The sequence below is a fragment of the Trematomus bernacchii genome, unplaced genomic scaffold (genome assembly GCF_902827165.1).
Source record: "Trematomus bernacchii unplaced genomic scaffold, fTreBer1.1, whole genome shotgun sequence".
In the NCBI taxonomy this organism is placed as follows: domain Eukaryota; kingdom Metazoa; phylum Chordata; class Actinopteri; order Perciformes; family Nototheniidae; genus Trematomus; species Trematomus bernacchii.
In genome coordinates, this window is record NW_022987743.1 from 187993 (window position 1) to 212500 (window position 24508).

General features: G+C 40.7%; 1 protein-coding gene across 10 annotated transcripts in view; it reads right to left on the reverse strand.

Annotated features, from left to right (window-relative positions):
• Window positions 1-24508, reverse strand: part of LOC117496402 (receptor-type tyrosine-protein phosphatase mu-like) — a 122919-nt gene that overhangs the window by 14716 nt on the left and 83695 nt on the right. For 2 of the 10 annotated variants that reach the window (XM_034148058.1, XM_034148053.1), the window contains 8 exons: window positions 23522-23654; window positions 19662-19694; window positions 13052-13087; window positions 11204-11322; window positions 10187-10261; window positions 9628-9654; window positions 5742-5932; window positions 1108-1195 (listed from right to left, as the gene is read on the reverse strand). In XM_034148058.1, coding sequence (XP_034003949.1) covers window positions 1108-1195; window positions 5742-5932; window positions 9628-9654; window positions 10187-10261; window positions 11204-11322; window positions 13052-13087; window positions 19662-19694; window positions 23522-23654 — 702 coding nt within the window. The remainder of the gene's footprint in view (window positions 1-1107; window positions 1196-5741; window positions 5933-9627; window positions 9655-10186; window positions 10262-11203; window positions 11323-13051; window positions 13088-19661; window positions 19695-23521; window positions 23655-24508) is intronic. The other 8 variants (XM_034148060.1, XM_034148056.1, XM_034148061.1 and 5 more) reach the window with 5 other exon arrangements.

Genomic DNA, 24508 nt, shown 5'->3' on the forward strand with positions numbered 1-24508 from the left:
GAGGGTTTGGTTTCTTTACTTTATCAATAATAAACCAGACTTATTAAACCAGGACCAACAAGTCTTAAAATAACTGCAAAACCAAGACTAACTAGTCCCAGGTTAAGGGCCAATCTAAGACCATCAAGTCGTTGGTTGAGTTTGAAGTCAAGCCCCAGATCAATACCCTAGTGAAGGCCTACAAGTCATGTTCAAAGTCAAAACCAAAAAGTCACATTTTAAAGAACAGGATCTTGACCTGCAAGTCCAAAGTCAGGTCTCAATCAAGTCTCTAGTCAAGTCCCAGGTAAGGATCAAAGTGCAAAACCAAGACAAACAAGTCCTTGGTTAGGATTTGAGTCAAGACCGTTTGAGGGCCTACAAGTCCCACGAGTCATTTGCACATTTAAGAGCCACGTTATAAGGACCAAAATCAGATCAAAAATCAGGATTAACAAGTCCCAAGTCAAGAAGCTACAAGTCCCAAGTCATGTGCAAATGTAAGACCCATGCTAAGGGGCAGGTTTTGACCAATAAGACCAGAATCAGGACAAACAAGTCCCAAGTAAAGACCCAAGTTCTGTCGCACCCTGATTATAATATATATATATATATAAATACCTGATTCTACTGATGCTACATTTACACAGACAGTTTCAGCTGGTACCTAATTGGTCTCCTGGTTGGTCAGCTGGTACCTAATTGGTCTCCTGGTTGGTCAGCTGATACCTAATTGGTCTCCTGGTTGGTCAGCTGGTACCTAATTGGTCTCCTGGTTGGTCAGCTGGTACCTAATTGGTCTCCTGATTGGTCAGCTGGTACCTAATTGGTCTCCTGGTTGGTCAGCTGGTACCTAATTGGTCTCCTGGTTGGTCAGCTGGTACCTAATTGGTCTCCTGGTTGGTCAGCTGGTACCTAATTGGTCTCCTGGTTGGTCAGCTGGTACCTAATTGGTCTCCTGGTTGGTCAGCTGGTACCTAATTGGTCTCCTGGTTGGTCAGCTGGTACCTAATTGGTCTCCTGGTTGGTCAGCTGGTACCTAATTGGTCTCCTGGTTGGTCAGCTGGTACCTGAGTTTCATATCCCCTGACCCGGGTCTATATCTGAGTATCAGTGATTGGTACGTACAGGCGATGATGTTTCCGTAGCGGTTCTTCATGCGGTTTTCGTCCTTTTTGGCCGAATCCCAAGGAGCCGACTGGCCCTCGAAGAAACTCTGAAGTAGAAAAAAGGAAGAGATTATTTTACAGCGAGTGATGAAACCGTGTGAAGGATCCATGAATTATGCAGCGGATCTCACAGGAAGTGCTCTGTGCTCGATTATTAAGTCCAATTATGAGAGCGGGGCTCAGAGAGGAGCGTCTAAACACAGAAAATATCTCCGTGCTGAGACGACACTTTTACCTCTGAAGAAACACAGGAATACTTCATCTTTATATCACTGTCCAACTGGATCAACATATCACAATCCTCTTTGGATCAATCATTGAAGTTTTCTGTCTTTTTGCAGCCGTTAAAATGGAAAGTGTGTTCCCATAAAATGTGTCTCTGTATCGTCTTGATAAACATTGGATCTCTTTATGTATCATAACGGCTGAGTGTCATGAAGCAGCACACACACACACACACACACACACACACACACACACACACACACACACACACACACACACTTTGATCCACGGCATATTTCCTGGGTCGCTCATTAAAACGCCTGCAGACAGTGTGTGTGTGTGTGTGTGTGTGTGTGTGTGTGTGTGACAGCAGCAAGAGCTTCAAACATCCATCAAACTGAGAGGTGAGCTATGTCACGCACACACAGACACACACACTGAAACACACACAAAAACACACACACACACACTCACTCAGCTCTAAATGATTGACAGCAATGGACAAAAGGACATATTTTTTCCTAAAGGACTTAAAGGAAGAAATGGACAAATGACTCGACTGTGTGTGTTTGTGTGTGTGTGTGTGTGTGTGTGTGTGTGTGTGTGTGTGTGTGTGTGTGTGTGTGTGTGTGTGTGTGTGTGTGTGTGTGTGTGTGTGTGTGTGTGTGTGTGTGTGTGTTAGCCGTTCCCTGAAACCACCAACAACCTCCATCAGTGATTGTGAAGGTCATGTCTTCTAACCTCGAACACACTGTCTTCATTCGCTCATGAACTCCTGAGGAGCACCTGAACACATCATTGGAAGTCTACTTCATTTCTGTTTACCTTCTGCAGTGGATTATGTCTTAGATTATTAGTGTTTTTGGGTCTTTTTATTTATATATTAAGAAGGATCTATTCATGTTTTAACATCATATTTGAAGCTTTAGCTAACTCAGTAATTCAAAGTGAGATATAATGAGGAAAAGTGGAAATCAAACAGATTAAATAACAATTTACGGAGGGTTAGTTTGGGCGATTGGACCACATTTCTTTGGGCTATTTTTGTTCTTTTATTTGGGTAGTTTTATGGTCTTCCCCCAAAAAACAATAGGGCTTGATTATTGGACAATGACCTGAGTATGTTGTTTCTTATCTATTTAGTTTTGTCTGTACGTTACCATAACAAACATGAACATCCATTCCTCAGTCTCTCTGTGTTTGGATCAATAGAGTTTCATACAAAAAAGTTAATTCAACACAAACTCTATTGATCCATCAGACAAACAACTTCTGGTGAAACACACATGCTATCTAATGCTAGCTCTATTAGCGACAGGAAGTGAAATCAGAAACACAGTGACCCTCCAGACTCCTTTTGAAAAAATTCAGAATTTCCCGGCAGTGTTGCGTCCTGCTCAATACAATTATAAAATTCATAATAATTGCCGTTGTTTGTTTGTTCTGCAGACGCACGCTAACCCGGAAGAGATCTGGAGTTTTTAAGGAGTCCAGGTGAGCCTCTTGTATTAGCATTAATGCTACACTATATCTACAAATCACTTCCTGCTTCTTTAAATATAATACATCTTCAGAGGAGCAGGAAGTTTTCAAGGTTTGTCAAAAATCACCAGGTGTTTTCCCCTTAAAGACTCCTACGTAATGCTAATACAAACTGAGGCTCAGTGATGCTACGCTAACAGCTACAGTGCTAATGTTTGTGTTGGGCTAGTCACTAATCTCGTTAACAAAGAAACAGGATTGAAAAACCAAGAAGGCGTCTTACCTCGTTAAGCTGTCCAATCAGATTAATTAGTAAAGGGGAAGCATGGAGGGAGATAATGCTCGTTAAACATCTACGCTAACACCAGCAATCAGGCACAAAGACTTTAAATACAGTTAGAAGACAAAGAATTTAGACTTATTTCCACAAATTACTTAAAGAAACCCCGCTAATAAAATCATAGCATGGCATTAATATTCATGTGGCTCTAATCCTCTCCTATAGATATTAATAAGTGCTGCGCTTTAATAATGAATGACTTTGAAGGATGAGCCGCTCATTCCTCCACAAAGGTTATTAAACATTCATGTAATATAATAAAGACAAATAAGTGTAGTTAGATTACACAAACCTGGACAAACATTCAGATATTCTCAACTCAAGCGGCTCATCAGTGTGTTTCTGATCCGCCTCGTGTTTTATAACTCTAACAAGATAAAGGGTCCTCTTTATTCATGCTGATGCTACAACACCGTCTCACGGCATTTGGTGTTATAGTCACGAAATTAATCGTCGATTTCGCCATTTTTTTCCTGTCACACAAAACGATTTTAAAAGCAATGTAAATAATAACAAATTAGAAGGAAAAAAAGATGACATAAAATACAGATGTCAGTATTCTGAGGCTCTGAGACATTTCTTTTCCTCACTGACGGCAAAAAAACTCAGACATTATACAATTTAAAATAAAAGGGATAGGGTTAGGCTTAGGGTAAGATATTGAGTAAGAACATGTTTTTATGAACCACACAGCTTCTGGTCTTCCAAGACCCGACCGGACAAAAAGACGTGTTGCAGGCACGAAACATACTACCAATAGAAATACATTGCATTTAAAATCGTTCTGTGTGACACGAAAAAAAAGGTGAAAATCGTGTTGCTGAACACGAATCAATAGATTAAATTAATTTCGTGACTAATAACACGAAATGCCGTGAGACTGGGTTGAATGCTAGCTAACGTTTTACTATTAAAACTGGCAATGGCATGATAACGGAGACAAAATGTAGTGTTGCTATTGATTCAGTAGGAGTCTATCCATAATATATTGAAATAGATATGATTGTATATATATATATATATATATATATATATATATATATATTGCTGTTTATCAAGTACGTCTACATGTTAGCATTTGATGATACTGTGATTTACCAATCAAGATCTACGGAACAAGACCAATTAGCATCCAAGTTATATATGTTTTTTGTGGCAATAAACAATGCCATGTGGTTAAAGAGGCTGTTGTTTACGTCCACTTCATTCATGCTAATGCTCATGCTAATGAACGTCCACTTCATTCAAGCTAATGCTAATGAACGTCCACTTCATTCAAGCTAATGCTCATGCTAATGAACGTCCACTTCATTCAAGCTAATGCTAATGAACGTCCACTTCATTCAAGCTAATGCTAATGAAAACTAGAGGTTTACGTTAAAAAAAACTCTCTAATTTAATATAAATGTTGTTCAAAGACACAGTGATAATAAGTGTTCCTAATTGTCTAGTTGTACAGTACGGTCTATCGTAGGACCAATTGCATTTATGATATATATATATGTCTGTATATATATATATATATACAGACAGACAGAAGAACTCCTCACCGCTAACTTTCTGCAAATGGAGGGTGAAAATACTCTGAGTATGTGTGTGTGTGTGTGTGTGTATGTGTGTGTGTGTGTGTGTGTGTGTGTGTGTGTATGTGTGTGTGTGTGTGTGTGTGTGTGTGTGTATGTGTGTGTGTGTGTGTGTGTATGTATGTGTGTGTGTGTACTCAGTATATATAATGGATTAGCCCTGAGGGCAGCCCACAAGCAGACCTGAGCACACACACACACACACACACACACACACACACACACACACACACACACACACACACACACACACACACACACACACACACACACACACACACACACACACACACACGGCATTCCCTGTTTTGGCCCATTAGCTGGAGGGAAGATCTATAATGTATGTCCGTGAGTGTGTGTGTGTCTGTGTGTGTGTAGGTAAGTAACATCCATTAGTAAGTTTCTACTGATGAAAATGGGTAAACATGTGGAGCACACACACACGAACACACACACACACACACGCTGCTGCTGCTGTTATTGAACATTATCAGTGTGTGTCTTCTCCTGCTGCTTCATGCTGTAACGATCCATTGATTAACTGATAATTCACAAGTGATGCACCAGTTTCTGTTTGCACTGTTTTCTGACATTTACAAAACAAAAAATTGTGTTTTGTGTGTATTTATAATAATTATTGTTCGTTGACAAAGTTGTATCCTGCGTTCTGATTGGCTCATTTTAATATATCTGATGTCGCTGGTTGTGATTGGCTGAAACTGCCATCACACTTAATATTGTATCTAATGCAGTGATGATTTGAAAGACAAAATGAATGGGTTGCACATTTTTCAAAATTGTTGCTGTGTAAAAAAATGTTTTATATATCGAGCCCGCGTAATCTTTTATATAATTGTATTATTATTATTTGTTATAGACTTTTCGGCAGATATTTCATGATTTGTGTGTGTGTGTGTGTGTGTGTGTGTGTGTGTGTGTGTGTGTGTGTGTGGGTGTGCTCACCTCGTACTCCTCTTTAAAGCCGTACCCCTCGGCACACTTCATCTGAGTGATGTGCTGCAGGAGGTCAGCCACCCTGATGGCGGGGTGCAGCTGTCCCGTCTGATAGGGCAACGCCTCTCTCTCTGACTCACGCTGCTTATAGTGAGACTGAACCAGGCTGCTGGTCTCACTGGTCATCGTGTGGCTGTCGTCTGCAGACAAGAGAACATAACAAGGACCAAAGTCAAGTCCCAAGACAGGATCTTAGTGAGATCCTACAAGTCCCAAGTCATGTGCACATTTAAGAGCCATGCTAAGGGGCAGGTTTTGACCAATAAGACCAGAATCAGGTATAACAAGTCCCAGGTTAAGTGCTAATCTAAGACCATCAAATCGTAGGTTAAGATTTAAGTCATGCCAAAGTCAAGTCCCAAGACAAGTCCCAGGTAAAGTGCAAAACCAAGACTAACAAGTCCTTGGTTAGGATTTGAGTCAAGACCGTTTGAGGACCGACAAGTCCCAAGTCATGTACTAATTTAAGAGCTACGTTAAGGACCAAAAATCAGGTCCAAAATCAGGATGAACACGTCCCAATTCAAGATGCTACGAGTCCCAAATCATGTGGAAATGTAAGACCCATGCTAAGGGGCAGGTTTTTACCAATAAGACCAGAATCAGGTATAACAAGTCCCAAGTCAAGATGTTACAAGTGGCAAGTCATGTACACATTTAAGAGCCATGCTAAGGGCCAGGTCAGTAAGATAAGATAAGAAGAGGGAGGTCATCACACTGAGGATGTAGTCTGTGCACAGGTAACAGGAACAGAGAACATATATGCAGGGATGACGCGTGACGGATGGCATGGAAAATATTAAACAATAATAATAATGATAAATAAATACAAATCAAGATAAACTATTTTATTCTTGTGATAAACATTATATTATAAACATGATTTGGTCCATAACACAGGTAACAGTAACACTATGTGATGCAGGGATGAGAAGTGACAGGTGGCAGACTCACTCTCAGGTTGGACAACAATCAAGCCCCGAGATAAATAAAATAAACAGGTTAATAACCAATAAGATAGAAAAAGAGAGAAAATAATAACCAACACAAATGGGGAAAATATAAATAATAATAATCAAAATAGAAAACAATAATTTAATATTTTATTTTAAATTAAAAAAATAAATAATCCATTCATTAAAAAGGGAAAATATATAGAAATAATAATGATAAATAAATAATAAATAACAATAAGTAGAAATCAACAACAATTTGTAATTTAAATGATAGTATAAAGATTATTTGGTCCACAACACAGACATGTGACACGTGACGTCCAATCACATGACGGGAGGGAGGATTGGTGATTGGCTCTGCTTTCTTTTCACACTGCTGCAGAAACTAAGGAACAGAAATCAATAAAACAAAAAGGAGCTTGTGTCTGAAAGTCGACGGTCTTTAAAAGTCCAAATATATTCACTTTAATTTGATTTAAACGAGTGAGAAGCAGCAAATCTCCAGATGACAGACGGGAAATGGCTTTAACGGTTATTGAGATATATGGCGATTATTTTTCTATAATTGCCGTTCTAGGGTCAGTACTGGTCCGGACCCATACAGCGAGGTACTGGTCCGGACCCATACAGCGAGGTACTGGTCCGGACCCATACAGCGAGGTACTGGTCCGGACCCATACAGCGAGGTATTGATCTTGTTGTGGTCCAGGGTCTTGTTGCTGCAGTGTGGAAAGAGCAGAGGTCAGAGTCCGGGAACAAAACAAACCGACCGAAACACGTCCAGGACTCTGACCAACATTTTTAACATCACTTCCTCTACTCTGTCTCTCTCTGCTCTTATTGGCTAGCCTGGGGCTGACTGACCAATCAGAAGCTCTCTATCCCAAACAGCCCAACCAATCATGGAGGAGATGTGATGGAGATGGAGGTGGAGGCAGCGGATTGTGATTGGACGGCGGAGAACGACCACAACAACGAAAAAAAACAATCAGATAGAGAGGGAGGTGGGCGGGGCTGACACCTGATTGGTCGGAGGTGAAATGGTGGGAGGTGATTGGGTGTGAATGAGGCTAACTGATGACATCACAGCGGGGGTTCATGCGCAGTGGTGACCCCCCCAACATGAGCCCCCCCTTAGCCCCAAATTTAGCAACTTACCATTAATGGGCACTTTACACAGAGAGAGATAGAAGAAGAAGAGAGAGGAGACAGGGTTTAAGCAACAACTTTAGCTTTAGCCTGGGCTACACACAGCTAGCATGAATCAAACAGGAAGTAGCTCCTAGCACTGCTCTATTTGAACAGCTGGTGGCTAAGCTAACCTGGCTAACTGTACACTAGCCTGTAGGACTCGTAGCCTCGGCTAGCATCCCTTAGCTCGCCTGAGGAGAGAGGAGAAACAGGAATTTATGCGACAGTTTTGATTTCCCCCGCCTTCGACTTGGACGTTAAACTAGCCTAGCTGCACATTTAGGGTAACGGTTAGCTTCCGAGTTTAGCCTAAATTGGAAGGAGACTGCGAATACGACTGCAACCCCCAAAATGATCCGACTGCCCATTCGTCCGACTGCCCATTTTCCTGAAAAGACTACTTCTATTCTGAAGGCCCGTCCAAAAAAATAAATGTATGGAAAGACTCTTCGGGAAACCCATTGATAATGTTCCTCAATCATGTGGAAACTTTAAAAAAATAACGTTATAGAGACCTCACTAAACACTAGAGGTTATTATGAGGATGTTTACGACAAAATATTTCCAAAGAAATTCTGAAAAGTCAAAATGTTGTGAAACTCTTTTGAAAAATGTCTCATTATTTTCTGGTAGTCGCACAAATGGGCAGTCGGACAAGCGGTACATTCTTAGTATGATTGGTGTTTTTAGGAACAATGGGTCATCAATATTTGTATAACATGTCTGTATACTGATTATAAATGGAGACAGAGATGTATTGGTTTGTTAGGAAGTTAAAGAAGATTGCATATTTTAGATTTTTTAACACGAAACGAAGTGCGTAGCGAGAAAAAACGCAACAAATCCTGCTGTTTAACGGACAAAAAACGAAATATATATATAGAAAAATTGGCCTTAGCGTGCTTTGTTATGGTTTTAAGTCGGGTATTTAATTAAATATACTAAGAAGAGGATTGGTAGACTCTTTTAAAGTATTTCCAAGGTACATTATTAAGGGAAACCTAACCTACTAACTAGCTACTTAATATGCTAAATGCAGCCGGTCACAGATATACTGAATGGACCACGGAGGCTAGTTAGCTTAGCATGCTATCTTGATTTTCTATTGATGGTTTTTATTTGTTTTGTATTGTTTTGTAATGTTTTGTCCTCCCCCACAGTCCAGTGTTGTGTCCATGCAGAGGTCAGAGGTCGGAGGTCACACACAGACGTGACGTCAACACGACACGCAGGAATGTTGTGAAGCGGGGATGGAGTGAAGCCCACCGTCGTTTTTTCAAAATCAAACAACAAACAAGCCCCGAAATAAACAGGTTAATAACCAAAGAGAAAATCAAACATAAAAAAAGGACAAATTAGTTTAATAATCATAATAAAATTAATAATAAAGAAAATAACTAATTTAATATCAAATTTTAAGTAAAAAAAACTAATCATTAATAAATTAAAAAGGGGAAAATATATAATAATAATAAATCAAATAAAAAATAAATAAAAGCAAGCAGGGATGGATGGAAGCCAAATATCACTCTCTCTCTCTCATTCTCTCCATCCTCTCACCTGTCTGTCTCTCCTCACCTGTCTCTCTCTCCTCACCTGTCTCTCTCTCCTCACCTGACTGTCTGTCTGTCTACTTCCTGTCTGTCTACCTGAGCAGGCTGTTAAGAGAAAAGGAAAAAGTGTCTCACCCAGGATGGCCGTCGGCACGAAGGGATCTGCCGTCAGGACGAAGCAGCGGAGAGACAGACAGGTGAAGAGAGAGAGAGACAGGCAGACAGATAGATAGAGAGATAGAGAGACAGGTAAAGAGAGAGAGAGACAGACAGATAGATAGAGAGACAGAGAGAGAGAGAGAGACAGAGAGACAAAAAGAAAAAGAAAAAGAAAGGAAGAAAGAAAGTCAGCTTTTCTGCTGTGTGTGTGTGTGTGTGTGTGTGTGTGTGTGTGTGTGTTGTGTGTGTCTGTGTGTGTGTGGTGTGTGTGTGTGTGTGTGTGTGTGTGTGTGTGTGTGTGTGTGTGTGTGTGTGTGGTGTGTGTGTGTGTGTGTGTGTGTGTGTGTGTGTGTGTGTGTGTGTGTGTGTGTGTCTGTGTGTGTGTGTGTGTGTGTGTGTGTGTGTGTGTGTGTGTGTGTGTGTGTGTGTGTGTGTGTCTGTGTGTGTGTGTGTGTGTGTGTGTGTGTGTGTGTGTGTGTGTGTGGTGTGCGTGCGTGCGTGCGTGCGTGTGTGTGTGTGTGTGTGTGTGTGTTACCTGGGTAGTATGAGTTGGGCACGGTGGTGCTGATGGTGTTTGTCTTCAGGGTGAAGGAGGACGGAGAGGACACAGCTGGACAAAGAGCAGAAGAATATTTAATATTTCCTGAAAAATGTGTAAAATGTTCTGAAAAAACATTTTTTAAATGTATTTATTTTCTCTGACACATGATGCATTCAAGGACTCTCTGAAAGTCAGAAATCCCAGTTGTGACAAATGGAATTCATGCTTTTGATTCCTGTGAGCAGAGAGATGGAATAAAGAGCATATTGAAGCAGGATAAATCAGAGCGTCTTAAAGGGGGGGGTCAGCCTGAGGGAAGGTCGACTCCCCCTCCTCCTCTTCCTCACCCATCATCCCCCCCCCTCCCTCCCCCGGTGACAGCATCCGTCACTCCATGATAAAACATTCGGTCATATCACCGGCAGTCACTGTGTGTGAGATTATTCTCTGAGAGGCTCTAATGAAATATTAAAGATGGCTAAAGGTCTGAGTGACGGACAGCAGGAGGAAGAGGAGGAGGAAGAGGAGGACTATTTCTCTAAATATATCCCAAAAATTCAGACTTCTCTCTGTGAATATTAGCATTGTCTTTTTCTAGATTCAGATTTTCAATTTATGGCAAAATCTTGCAACTATTTCTCAGGATTTTCTGACATTTTTTGTTTTCGAATGTCGAATTCAACCTGAAAATAAGCAGAATAGGTCCCATTTAATATTCTTTATGTTAAGTTAGTTCCCGCTTTAATTGTCTTATTTATTTTACTTTATTATCGCTGTATCTCACATTTGTTATTTCTCCTATTTTGTCCTTTTATCAACTTTGTTTTTCTGTCTTTTATTTGAAGCTTTCCTGTCTCTACTCTCTATCTCTCGATCTCACCCTATGTGTTATCTCTGTAAATGAAACACCCTGACCTGTGTGTGTGTGTGTGTGTGTGTGTGTGTGTGTGTGTGTGTGTGTGTGTGTGTGTGTGTGTGTGTGTGTGTGTGTGTGTGTGTGTGTGTACTCACTGCGTCCGTTCAGAGTGTGTGTGTGTGTGTCCACCATGGTCGTGCATTGGGAGCTGTTGACCATCAGGGTCATTTCCTGGCGGGAGCTCAGAGTTTCCTTCCTCTTCTTCGCCAGCTTTCTGCAGAGACACAAACAAAACAGACCGTTTTTTTTAATAACCTAATAGTCGTTAAGATTAAATGTTTCCAGGGTTAATCTGTGGACCCTGAACGCATCACCAAAAGGAGACGTTCAATTAAACTGCATTACAAAAAGAAATAGTGAAAATGTAAGTTGGTATGCAATGTTTACAACCTCCTGCTTATTGGTTTTAAGGTGGTATTTCATAAGTGCAAACAATGTATGTGTCTGTTAAGGTGGTATGGGTGGGTTATTGTTACCTGTTTAATCTGTTTAAGGTGGAATTGGTATCTGTTAAGGTGGTATGGGTGGGTTATTGTTACCTGTTTAATCTGTTTAAGGTGGAATTGGTATCTGTTAAGGTGGTATGGGTGGGTTATTGTTACCTGTTTAATCTGTTTAAGGTGGAATTGGTATCTGTTAAGGTGGTATGGGTGGGTTATTGTTACATGTTTAATCTGTTTAAGGTGGAATTGGTATATGTTAAGGTGGTATGGGTGGGTTATTGTTACCTGTTTAATCTGTTTAAGGTGGAATTAGTGACTGTTAAGGTGGTATGGTATAAATAAGTCTTCTTAGTATTAAACGTGTCTCTTAAGGTAGTATGATCGCATTATAATACATACTGTATTTCTCGGTTAAGGTGGTAGGTATTGTTACTTAAACTCTTTAAGGTGAAATCTTTCTAAAGGTGGTGTGAGCAGATTTAATATGTATTTTGTAAGTAAACATGGAAAGATTACAATTTTAGAGGGTTCATTTTTTACTGTAAATCTAATATAATAGGGCTGTTAATCATTTTAAGGTGGTATTTCTAGTTTGTCAGGTATTTCCTCGCAGTTAAGGTGGAATAAGAAGACTATGATATGTTTTTGTATTACTTAAGTTGGTATAATTGGCATTTATTGTACCGGTTTAATCTGTTTAAGGTGGAATTGGTCTCTGTTAAGGTGGTATGAGGAGATATAACAACTATTACTCAGTTAAGGTGGAACGTTCATGATTTAAGAGGGTTTATTTATTTCTCTAAATCACACACACAAAGCTATTCATTATTTTAAGGTGGTATTAGCACGTTATATATATTTGTGTGGCACTTAAGGTGGAATAACTGGAGTTATAAAGACTGTATGTCTCAATTACGATGGTTTGTTGTTGACGGTTAATATGATATTGTCTGTCATTTCTGAGTTAAAGGTGTGTGAGTGAGGCTTTTAAGGTGGCGTCGCTCATTAAAAAAGATTAAGGTGTTCGAGGGGGGGGTTTAATTATATTACACATTAAGGTGTTAAGGTGGTATGACTGCTGGAGTTCCTTTAATGAGCTGAAACTAAACTGCAGACTGTGAGCGTTTTACTTTAATTACAGTCGTAAATTTCAAAATTAGTGCTGCTTATTAAATATAAAAGCCATAAAACATCTCTCTCTCACACTCACACACACACACACACACACACACACACACACACACACACACACACACACACACACACACACACACACACACACACAGTATCTCCTAATGAAAACAAGACATTCAAACACTTGTGCCGTAGGAAATTAATCCAAAATATAATCAGATTTATTGATAATGAATATAATTGTTAGTTTCAGACGAAGAACAATTTATCTCGTCTTTTTTTACACACTCTTGAGACGGATTCAATAATGTCTTTTGATACGTCTATGGCTTTCTGTCTATATATATATTTATTTATGTTTCTTACTTCCTGTCTTTTGTCCGTTTATTTCTTGTATAACCGCTGCAGAGGAAGAAAGCACATCTTTAAAACACAAACAACGTCTTTTCATCCTCTCATCTGTCCATTTACCTTCATCTCACACACACACACACACACACACACACACACACACACACACACACACACACACACACACACACACACACACACACACACACACACACACGCACGCACGCGCGCGCACGCACGCACGCACGCACGCACGCACGCACGCACGCACGCACGCACGCACGCACGCACGCACGCACGCACGCACGCAGGCACGGACACACACAGAGAAAAACACTCTGTCCGTTTTTAAAAGCCCGATTTATGTTCTCTCTTTCTATTCCGAGTGTGTGAATAAAAAAAACATCCATTTGTCCGATTGCTCACAAATACACACACACACACAAACACGTACACACACACGTACACACACACATACACTCGCACAGTGCAAAGTTTAACCCTGACCTGAAAATGGAAAATGAAAAAAACACTGATATATAAATAAATATTAAAAAGGCTTTCAAGCTGAAAAGTAAGACATCAGTGTGTGTGTGTGTGTGTGTGTGTGTGTGTGTGTGTGTGTGTGTGTGTGTGTGTGTGTGTGTGTGCCCGAGGCGAGGCATGCCCTCCTCCCCCTCATGTCTCTCTTTTCTTCTTCTGTGGTTCAGCAGACCTGCAGCGTTTCTGATTCAGACCTGACACAAACACATTCAGCTTTCAGACGTTTCTCCATCTGGAAATAATAATGAAACCCGCAGAGAGGAGACGACGGACAGGAGACGCTGAACATGAACAACGCAAAACAACTAAACCCCGAAACCTCTGAAAACTAGACGGAAAACAACTAAGTCAAGGTTTAAAAAATGTGTAAAAAGATTAAGAATAAGAAGATAAACAACAATAAAAAACAGTAAAAAGGCCCAAAATTACAAAATGTCCACAAAGACACGCAATGAGCAAAACAGCAAGAAGTCCAAAAAATAGACGAAAACAACAACATTAACCGCATTCACACCGTACTTCCCAGCTCTTAGTCCCCAGCACTTAGTTCCCAGCACTTAGTTCCCAGCACTTAGTTCCCAGCTCTTAGTCCCCAGCACTTAGTTCCCAGCTCTTAGTTCCCAGCTCTTAGTTCCCAGCACTTAGTTCCCAGCTCTTAGTTCCCCCATGGAACTAAGAGCCGATCGCGTTCACACCGGAATAAGTCCCTGGGGGAAGATTACGCAAATGAAGCCGCTGACGTCACTTCTTCTTCTTCTGCTTTGGGTTTACTGGCAGGCTGCAAACCACTTCACGGCGTATACTGCCACCCGGAGTCCCCGGCCGGAAGTCCCCGGAGTTGGGGAAGGCTTCAGTAGAAGCTGCTGGGACTCCCAGCAGCTTCTACTGAAGCCTTCAGAGTAAATCGCCAGAACGCCGACACCTCCTCATCTCCACCGCTCCCATGTTTTCTTTTGTGTTGCCATAAGTTATTCTCTCTGCGTTTGTGCGCTGGGCTAATGCTAATGCTAATAATGCTAATGCCACAAATACAATGGCGGCTTCACAAAACTTTTCAGAGTTGTACGGGGCGTGGTTTGCAATTCGCCCAGCCAATCAGAACTGGGGCACTTTTTCCCCCAGGATAGTCCCACCTCTCTAGCAGGGACTAAAAATGGGGGTAAAGGTTCTCTGAACTAAGTTCTCTTTTTGGTGTGAACGCAAAATTCCAGGCACTAACGGAACTAAACGGGAAAAGCACTCCGGTGTGAACGCGCCTAAATATATGGTGAAAAAAAATAAGAAAAAAGGTGCAAAACTAGAAAGAGATGCAAAAATGGTCTACAAGAAATCATCGAACAAGAAATCATCGACAGTAAGATGCAAAAAACTACAAAAACAACGAAAAACTAAAACGCGCAAAACCGAGAGACGAGACTGCAACCACCCAAAACAAAAGATAAGCTAAACTACAAAAAGCTCCAAAACGAGATGGACAATAACCAAGACAACAAAAATGAACTGAACGTCCACAAAGAACAACAATACAAGAAAACAACGCAAAACAACAAAAGGCTAAAAGAGAGCCCAAAACGTCCACAAAGAGACGCTAAACAGGAACAACGCAAAACAACAAAACCGCAACTAACTCATGGTTTAAAAACATTTGTAAAAACAGGCGCAAAATTACAAAATGGTGCAAATTGAAAGAAACTCGATAAAATACAACAACGAAAGAAAACAAAGGGCGCGAAACAGCCAATAAAAAACACGTAGAATAAAACGAGCAAATGGTCACACGAGATACCCAAAACTACCAAGAGGTGCAAAACACAAAGACATAATAGAAGTCCAAAAACGAGACAAATATACGGTGAAAAAAATAAGAAAAAAGTGCGAAACTAGAAAGAGATGCAAAATGGTCTCCAAAGAGTCATCGAACAAGAAATCACACAAAAACTACAAAAATCACGTAAAACAAAATCGCGTAAAACCGAGAGACAAAACAGCAACACCCAAACTAAAAATGTGCTAAACTACAAAAAACCCAATAAAAATGTAAAACAAAACAAAAATAGTTCAACGTCCACAAAGGAACACAACACCAGAAAACAACGCAGAACAACAAACCCGCAAAACCTCCGAAAACAACGAAGTCATGGTAAAAACTAAAAAGGTGCCAAACGTCCACAGAGAGATTTGAAAAAGCACAAAATTACAAAAAGGTGAAAAATGGCCACAAAGACACGCAAAACAGCAAGAAGTCCAAAAACGAGACTGAAAAAACAACAAATATATGTTGACATTTTTTTTTTAATGGTGCAAACCTAGAAAGAGACGCAAACATGGTCGACAAAGAATCACCGAACAAGGAATCATCCAGAAAAAAAAAAAGACTTTAACGTCCACAAAGGAACACAACACCAGAAAACAACGCAGAACAACAAAAAGGCGCTAACCTAAAAATGTTTTGCCAAAACCTCCGTACAGACGCAAAGCAGCATGAAGCCTCCACGTTGTTTAACCTGTTAAGCCCCAAAGCCCCCGTCGGCGGGTCTTTTAAAAAAAAAATTATTTATTTTTTATTAATTTTTTTTCTTTTCATTTTTTTTCTTTGGATGGAATGAATACCTATGGTGATAATTCAATGTAATACATCATTTTTATAGTCTGGTACCTGAAAAAGATCGAATGGCACTGATGGAACCAGATGTACCCAAATGTGCCGAAAGCTTATTCCGCCTGGAACTTCTTTTTGCTAAATCTCTCTAAAAAGGTCAAATTTAACTTGTTTTGCCTCAATCTTGATACAGGGTACTTATTATATGTTATAGTTTGGATTCCTAAAGCTTGTAGTCTACCATCCCATCATTCAAGGGTGGTTTTCACTATAAGTAATGTTTTTTCTTTAGGCGGAGGTAAGAATTTACCTTTTTTTACTACGTTCCATCTGAATTGATTCTGACTGAGAAAAATCTATATTGATTCTGACACTTCTACATCCAACTCACAGATGTAACCTTGCTTTGAGAAAAGAAATTATTCATATAACCGTTTTAGAAGTGAAGTTGTAGTCATTTGTTTTGGGCATGTCATTTTCGAGCCTGAAACCTGAAAAACAGGCTTGGTGCTTAACAGGTTAACAGCCTGCCAACGGTGTAAGTTGAACTCTAACCCTCTCTGGAAACATGTTAAATAAAACCTCTACAGTTAGTAACTTCAGCGGCCGTCACCCCGACAAACTAACAAACACGACTCCCTCAGAAAGCGCTTTAATGGAGCTCCGCAGGGAGAGGTCAGCAGAGTCACGAGTCTCTAAACAAAATCAAAATATCAAAGTTTCCTTGGAGCCTTTCATCGTCTCTAACTGTGTTTGTTTGTGTCTCTGTTCGGCAGAGCTGACACCTCTGACTCCAATCAGCTGTTCTGACCTCTGACACACACCAGACACACACACACACACACACGCACACACACACACACACACACACACACCATTAGTGAATGAAGGGCAGCAGGTAACCTCCGTCAGTAAATACTGCAGCAAAACATCTATTATATGTTTTCATATCCCAGTTCAAAGGAGTGTGTGTGTGTGTGTGTGTGTGTGTGTGTGTGTGTGTGTGTGTGTGTGTGTGTGTGTGTCATGACATCATAAGCGAGGTGTCGGGGTTGGATTGATTTAGCAACACTTAACATGAACACTCTCTCACACACACACACACACATACACACACACACACAAACACACACACACACATACACACACACACACACACACACAAACACACACACACACATACACACACACACACACACACACACACACACACACACACACACACACACACAGATGCATGTCAAGGCTAATCTATGCTAATCTAATGAGCGACAGGACAATGCTGTTAGCGATAATGGATGTCAGTGTGTGTGTGTGTGTGTGTGTGTGTGTGTGCGCGTGTGTGTGTGTGTGTGTGTGTGTGTGTGTGTGTGTCTCTCCTTGTAACGATCATTTGATCAGACAGGTTTATTACAGCCAGCTAATTCTATTAACCCCGCTCCACTGCTCACACACTCATACACACACACACACACACACACACACACACACACACACACACACACACACACACACACACACACACACACACACACTGTATATCAGGATCATAAACCTGACCGTGTCTCCATATTATTTTGGCCGTGGGAATATAATCACCGCGTTTCTTTTAAAATATGTTTTGATATGAAAAGGATTTTTTCTGAATTATTTCCTTGTAATTTTAATCATTTCAGTTTCTTTCTCATATTTGTATGACTTATTACCACACAGTATTTAAGTGTATCTTTATCGAATATTGGCGATTTTAATTTTCTAAATTCACCACTTTAGTCTTTGTCTGTATTATCTTTTGAGCTAGGGTTATTTGCATTTTAAGCTTTTTAAAGACTTTCTACATCTTAATGCTCTTTTGTTAGCTGTGGAGCACTTTGAATTGTCTTGTGTTGAAAGGTGCTCATAGAAACTAATTTCTATATATATATATTATATATTTTCTTAAGACCCTAACCCTAAAAAAGCAAAGAGACTTTATAAGGTACACATATAAAATAAGTACAAACTAAAGTGTTATGTATTTATGTTTTCTCATATATGATCGCTTAAGGACAATACACACTGCACCAGTTTAATGTGTTGATTTAAAGCACACACACACACACACACACACACACACACACACACACACACACACACACACACACACACACACACACACACACACACACACACACACACACACACACACACACACACACACACACACACACACACACACACACACACACACGTTGACCTGAGGAGGAGGGGATGTGCTTCCTGTCTCCTGAGGAGGCGTCGGATGCAGATACCTGCAGGTTTCTCTGCTCCGTCTCTACTTATCGATCAAAGACTGAGTTTCTCTATTTTTACTTTCAGAGTTTCAACAGGAAGCAGAAAACTCGGTGCTGAACCAATAAGAAAGAGGCACCTGGAGGCGTGTTGGAGTCGGGTCAGGGGAGCTAAAACTCTTCCTCCAGAAACAGAGGAGCCGCCTGAAGCTAAACACGCTGCAGTGAAGTCAGACAGACGAGTGACGAGTTCATGAAAACTAAAACTGATCACAGAGAAAAATATCTGAAACATCCAGCGACATTTCAGGTAACATCACACACACCCAGGCATCAAATCAATGTGTGGTGAGGGTTAGTGGAGGGATGCAGGGTCAGGGGTCAGGGATCAGGGGTTTGCAAATAATGCTGTCAGGGAGAAGACGTTTAGGAAATTACCGGTTAAGAGTCAGGGATTAACAGGGAAGGGATCAAAGGTTAAAGGGGAAGGGATCAGAAGTTTAAGGGTCAGTTTTAAGGGTCAGGGATCAGAGGTTAAAGGGGAAGGGATCAGAGGTTTAAGGTTCAGGTATTAAGGGTTTTACAGGCAGGGATGATGGGTTAAAGGGGAAGGGATCAGATGTTAAAGGGGAAGGGATCAGATGTTAAAGGGGAAGGGATCAGAGGTTAAAGGGGAAGGGATCAGATGTTAAAGGGGAAGGGATCAGAGGGTTTTAGGTTTAAGGGTCAGAGATCAGAGTTTTAAGATGTAAGGGTCAGGGATCAAAGGTAAAGGGTAAGGGGGGCAGGACACACTGGCTGATGTTAGGTGCATGTTAAGGGATCATAGGTTAAGGGGTTAAGGGTCAGTGATTAAGGGATCAGAGGTTAAGGGTCAGTGGTTAAGGGATGAGAGGTTAAGGGATCAGTGGTTAAGGGATAATAGGTTAACGGTCAGAGGTTAAGGGTCAGGTGTTATGAGGTCAAGGGTCAGGTGTTAGGTGAAGGTTAACGGTGAGAGGTTAAGGGGTTAAGGGATCACAGGTTAAGGGTCAGGTGTTAGGATGTCAGGTGCAGGTTAAGGGTCAGAGGTTAAGGGATCAGAGGTTAATGGTCAGGTGTTAGGATGTTAGGTGCAGGTTAACGGTCAGGGGTCAGGTGTTAAGGGGTTAAGGGTCAGAGGTTAAGGGTCAGGTGTTAGATGTTAGGTGCAGGTGCAGGTTAGGTTACTCACAGGTAGTAAGTGTAGGAGTGATAATTTCTCCGTCTGAGTGGTGGGGAGCAGAGGGAGGGATGGAATGACGGGAAAGAAAAAACAGAAAAACAGAAAAAGGAAAACCACAGATTAATGTCTCGGAGAGTAAAAACTGAACAGATGAGATAAAATTATCATGCGTGGAGGTGGAGGAGAGGAGACACGTGATTGGCTGGTGCAATGTGTCAATCAAAGTGTGGAGGGGGGGCGGGCACAACAGTTCTCAATACACTGGATGCTGTCAAACTTTAAGATCTTTAAGATACTTACCCCTACCTACCTACTTTACCTTCATGCTTAACTACCTTCTTCAATATCTACCTAAATGATTCCCCTACATACCTGACTCCCTAACTTCACATCACTTAACCTGACCCTCAAACCTTTGGTCCCTGACCCTTAGTTTTCAACATTAAACCTCTGAATCTTGCCCTTTAGATCCTCTGATCCCTGACTCTTTGACCTCTGATTCCTTACCCTTAAATCCTTACCCTTAAACCTGAACCCTAAAACTCTGGTCCCGTAACCTTACATTTGAATTTTTAACCTCTCATCCCTGCCCTTTGAAATCCTTAAAAATCTACCTACCCAACTAATGACCTTACTACCTACCTAACTTACTACCTACCCAACTTACTACCTACCCAACTTACTACCTACCCAACTTACAACCTACCCAACTTACAACCTACCCAACTAATGACCTTACTACCTACCTAACTTACTACCTACCCAACTTACTACCTACCCAACTTACTACCTTACTACCTACCCAACTTACTACCTACCCAACTTACTACCTTACTACCTACCCAACTTACAACCTACCCAACTTACAACCTACCCAACTTACTACCTACCCAACTTACAACCTACCCAACTTACAACCTACTCAACTTACTACCTACCCAACTTACAACCTACCCAACTTACTACCTACCCAACTTACTACCTACCCAACTTACAACCTACCCAACTTACAACCTACTCAACTTACTACCTACCCAACTTACAACCTACCCAACTTACTACCTACCCAACTTACTACCTACCCAACTTACAACCTACCCAACTTACTACCTACCCAACTTACTACCTACCCAACTTACAACCTACCCAACTTACTACCTTACTACCTACCCAACTTACTACCTACCCAACTTACAACCTACCCAACTTACAACCTACCCAACTTACTACCTACCCAACTTACTACCTTACTACCCTACCCAACTTACTACCTACCTAACTTACTACCTACCCAACTTACTACCTACCCAACTTACTACCTACCCAACTTACTACCTACCCAACTTACTACCTTACTACCTACCCAACTTACTACCTACCCAACTTACTACCTACCCAACTTACAACCTACCCAACTTACTACCTTACTACCTACCCAACTTACTACCTACCTAACTTACTACCTACCCAACTTACTACCTACCCAACTTACTACCTACCCAACTTACTACCTACCCAACTTACAACCTACCCAACTTACAACCTACCCAACTTACTACCTACCCAACTTATACTACCTACCCAACTTACAACCTACCTACCCAACTTACTACCTACCCAACTTACTACCTTACTACCTACCCAACTTACTACCTACCCAACTTACAACCTACCCAACTTACTACCTACCCAACTTACTACCTTACTACCTACCCAACTTACTACCTACCCAACTTACTACCTACCCAACTTACTACCTTACTACCTACCCAACTTACTACCTACCCAACTTACTACCTTACTACCTACCCAACTTACTACCTACCCAACTTACTACCTTACTACCTACCCAACTTACTACCTACCCAACTTACTACCTTACTACCTACCCAACTTACTACCTACCCAACTTACTACCTTACTACCTACCCAACTTACTACCTACCCAACTTACTACCTTACTACCTACCCAACTTACTACCTACCCAACTTACTACCTTACTACCTACCCACTTACCTACTACCCAACTTACTACCTTACTACCTACCCAACTTACTACCTACCCAACTTACTACCTTACTACCTACCCAACTTACTACCTACCCAACTTACTACCTACCCAACTTACTACCTACCCAACTTACTACCTACCTACATACCAACGGACCAACCTTCTTCCCCTATCTAGCAATCTACCTACCTGTTCCCTTCGAGTCTAAAATAGACTTTCAAGATTAGATGCAATATACCTGTTCTGCTGTGCTAATAACAACTGTTGGGTTTCTTCTACATTGTGCTGTTTCCACGGAGGTGCAGGAGTTGTATTTGTAAGTATAAACCCAAAACCCCAGAGAGGAACATGTGGTTAATCCCCGTAAGGACTCTCTGACCCTCAGCACTACCTTGTCGCAGCAGCACTTAGTATCCCTGCGCTGCGTATCCCTCCACCAGCTGTTTGTAACACGCTGTCCTACAAAGAGACTCGATCTGACAGTGAGGAGAAAGTGGTTAGAGCGTCTGATCATCGCCCTGCAGCCAATCAGAGGGGTAACGTGCAGCTTCCTGTTTCACTCCCGCTGTAATGAGTCTGACCTCCGTCTGCTCACAGAGTGGAAATCAAACGCACCCGTCAACATTAAAACCCTCATTAGAGACCGAACAACCGCCGCTCTCGTTTTCTCTCTCTAGAATCTGTTAGAGAGATCAGAGCGCCATCACCCCAACTCACACACATTAAAGTGTGTGTGTGTGTGTGTGTGTGTGTGTGTGTGTGTGTGTGTGTGTGTGTGTGTGTGTGTGTGTGTGTGTGTGTGTGTGTGTGTGTGTGTGTGTGTGTGTGTGCATCTCTGTAGCCTGAAGCCATTCAGCTCGAGGCGACTCTGGAATAAAAAAACAAAGAATAAAACGCTCTTTCATCTAAATTTCTCTCTTATCGTCGACGTTCTCCAAACACAGAAGCTTTACTCTGTGTTTAAGAGTGTGTGTGTGTGTGTGTGTGTGTGTGTGTGTGTGTGTGTGTGTGTGTGTGTCCCAGCGGGGTTGTGTGTTTGATGTTCGAGAATAAAGTCGGTCCACATATAGTTTAATGGTGATTACCGCTGCAATCTGCTCCATTATTCATCCTCTCTGAAACTGTGTGTGTGTGTGTGTGTGTGTGTGTGTGTGTGTGTGTGTGTGTGTGTGTGTGTGTGTGTGTGTGTGTGTGTGTGTCTTTGATGTAACTTCACTTATCTACATGTAACATAAAATAATACCAGTATTACAGTACTAAACTAAACTGTAAAACCTATCAAACTAAGTTTTAATAGACACAATTCAATATATTTGGTTTGATAACTATTAACAACCATTGACTTACATTAATATCACAATTATTAAACCAATAATTATCATAAACTACCATTGAAAACCTCTAACACAATAACCCACTGGTATTAACATAAAATACTTTGAAGCCACCATTCAGTGATATTATCAATACAATTTTGAGTACAAAATGAACATTGACTACCATTGAAAACAACATTTACAATTATGTTCTAGTATTTACTAACATAAACTACTCTGAACTAGCATCCATTAACTTACATGTACTTGTTTCCTGGTTTGATCCAATAATAACCATTGACTTTTATTGAAGTGACAAGCAATATTATAAATTACTTTGAATTAGCCACCATTTACAGACATTAATTAAACACTAATATTAGTCAATTGGATATTTAAAGAAACGTTTAAGGTTTTAAATGCTGTATTTGGTAGGAAAATGTATGTTTGTGCGTGTGTGTGTGTGTGTGTGTGTGTGTGTGTGTGTGTGTGTGTGTGTGTGTGTGTGTGTGTGTGTGTGTGTGTGTGTGTGTGCGCATACCGTTTGTTCATTAGCAGGATGACTCCGAGGAAGATGATGATGAAGAGCAGGATGCCAGCGATGGCTCCAGCGATCTTCACCGTGTGGTCGCTCTGTTTCTCCTGCTCCGGCTCCGGCTTACGGGTCGCTGCTCCTGGAAATCATCAAAACACAAAATGAATATGGACCGACAAAATATTAGCTTCCAGTAAAATGTAAATGGCCCCTCTAATAAAGGTATTCTCATTCTGAAATGTATATACTGCTCTAAAGATGTAAATATGAAACCATTAACTTTCATTAACTCACAGCTTTTATTTTGGTCGCTGCACCTTAAACTAACAACTTTAAGAAACATATATTTATATTTCCATTAACTTCCATTAACCACCATTCAAATATTATTTCAAATGCACATAATTGCCATTAACCAAGATTAAAGGTACATTTTTATTTTATATGTCCATTAACTTCCATTAACCACCATTAACTTCCATTAACCACTGTTAACTATGAGTAAAATATTACTTTCTATGTCCATTAACTTCCATCAACCATCGTTACCTTCCATTAACCCCCGTTAACTTCATTAACCACTGTTAACTATGAGTAAAATATTACTTTCTGTGTCCATTAACTTCCATTAACCATCGTTACCTTCCATTAACCCCCGTTAACTTCCATTAACCACTGTTAACTATGAGTAAAATATTACTTTCTGTGTCCATTAACTTCCATTAACCATCGTTACCTTCCATTAACCCCCGTTAACTTCCATTAACCACTGTTAACTATGAGTAAAATATTATTTGATATGTCCGTTAACTTCCATTAACCATCGTTACCTTCCATTAACCCCCGTTAACTTCCATTAACCACTGTTAACTATGAGTAAAATATTACTTTCTATGTCCATTAACTTCCATCAACCATCGTTACCTTCCATTAACCCCCCTTAACTTCCATTAACCACTGTTAACTATGAGTAAAATATTACTTTCTGTGTCC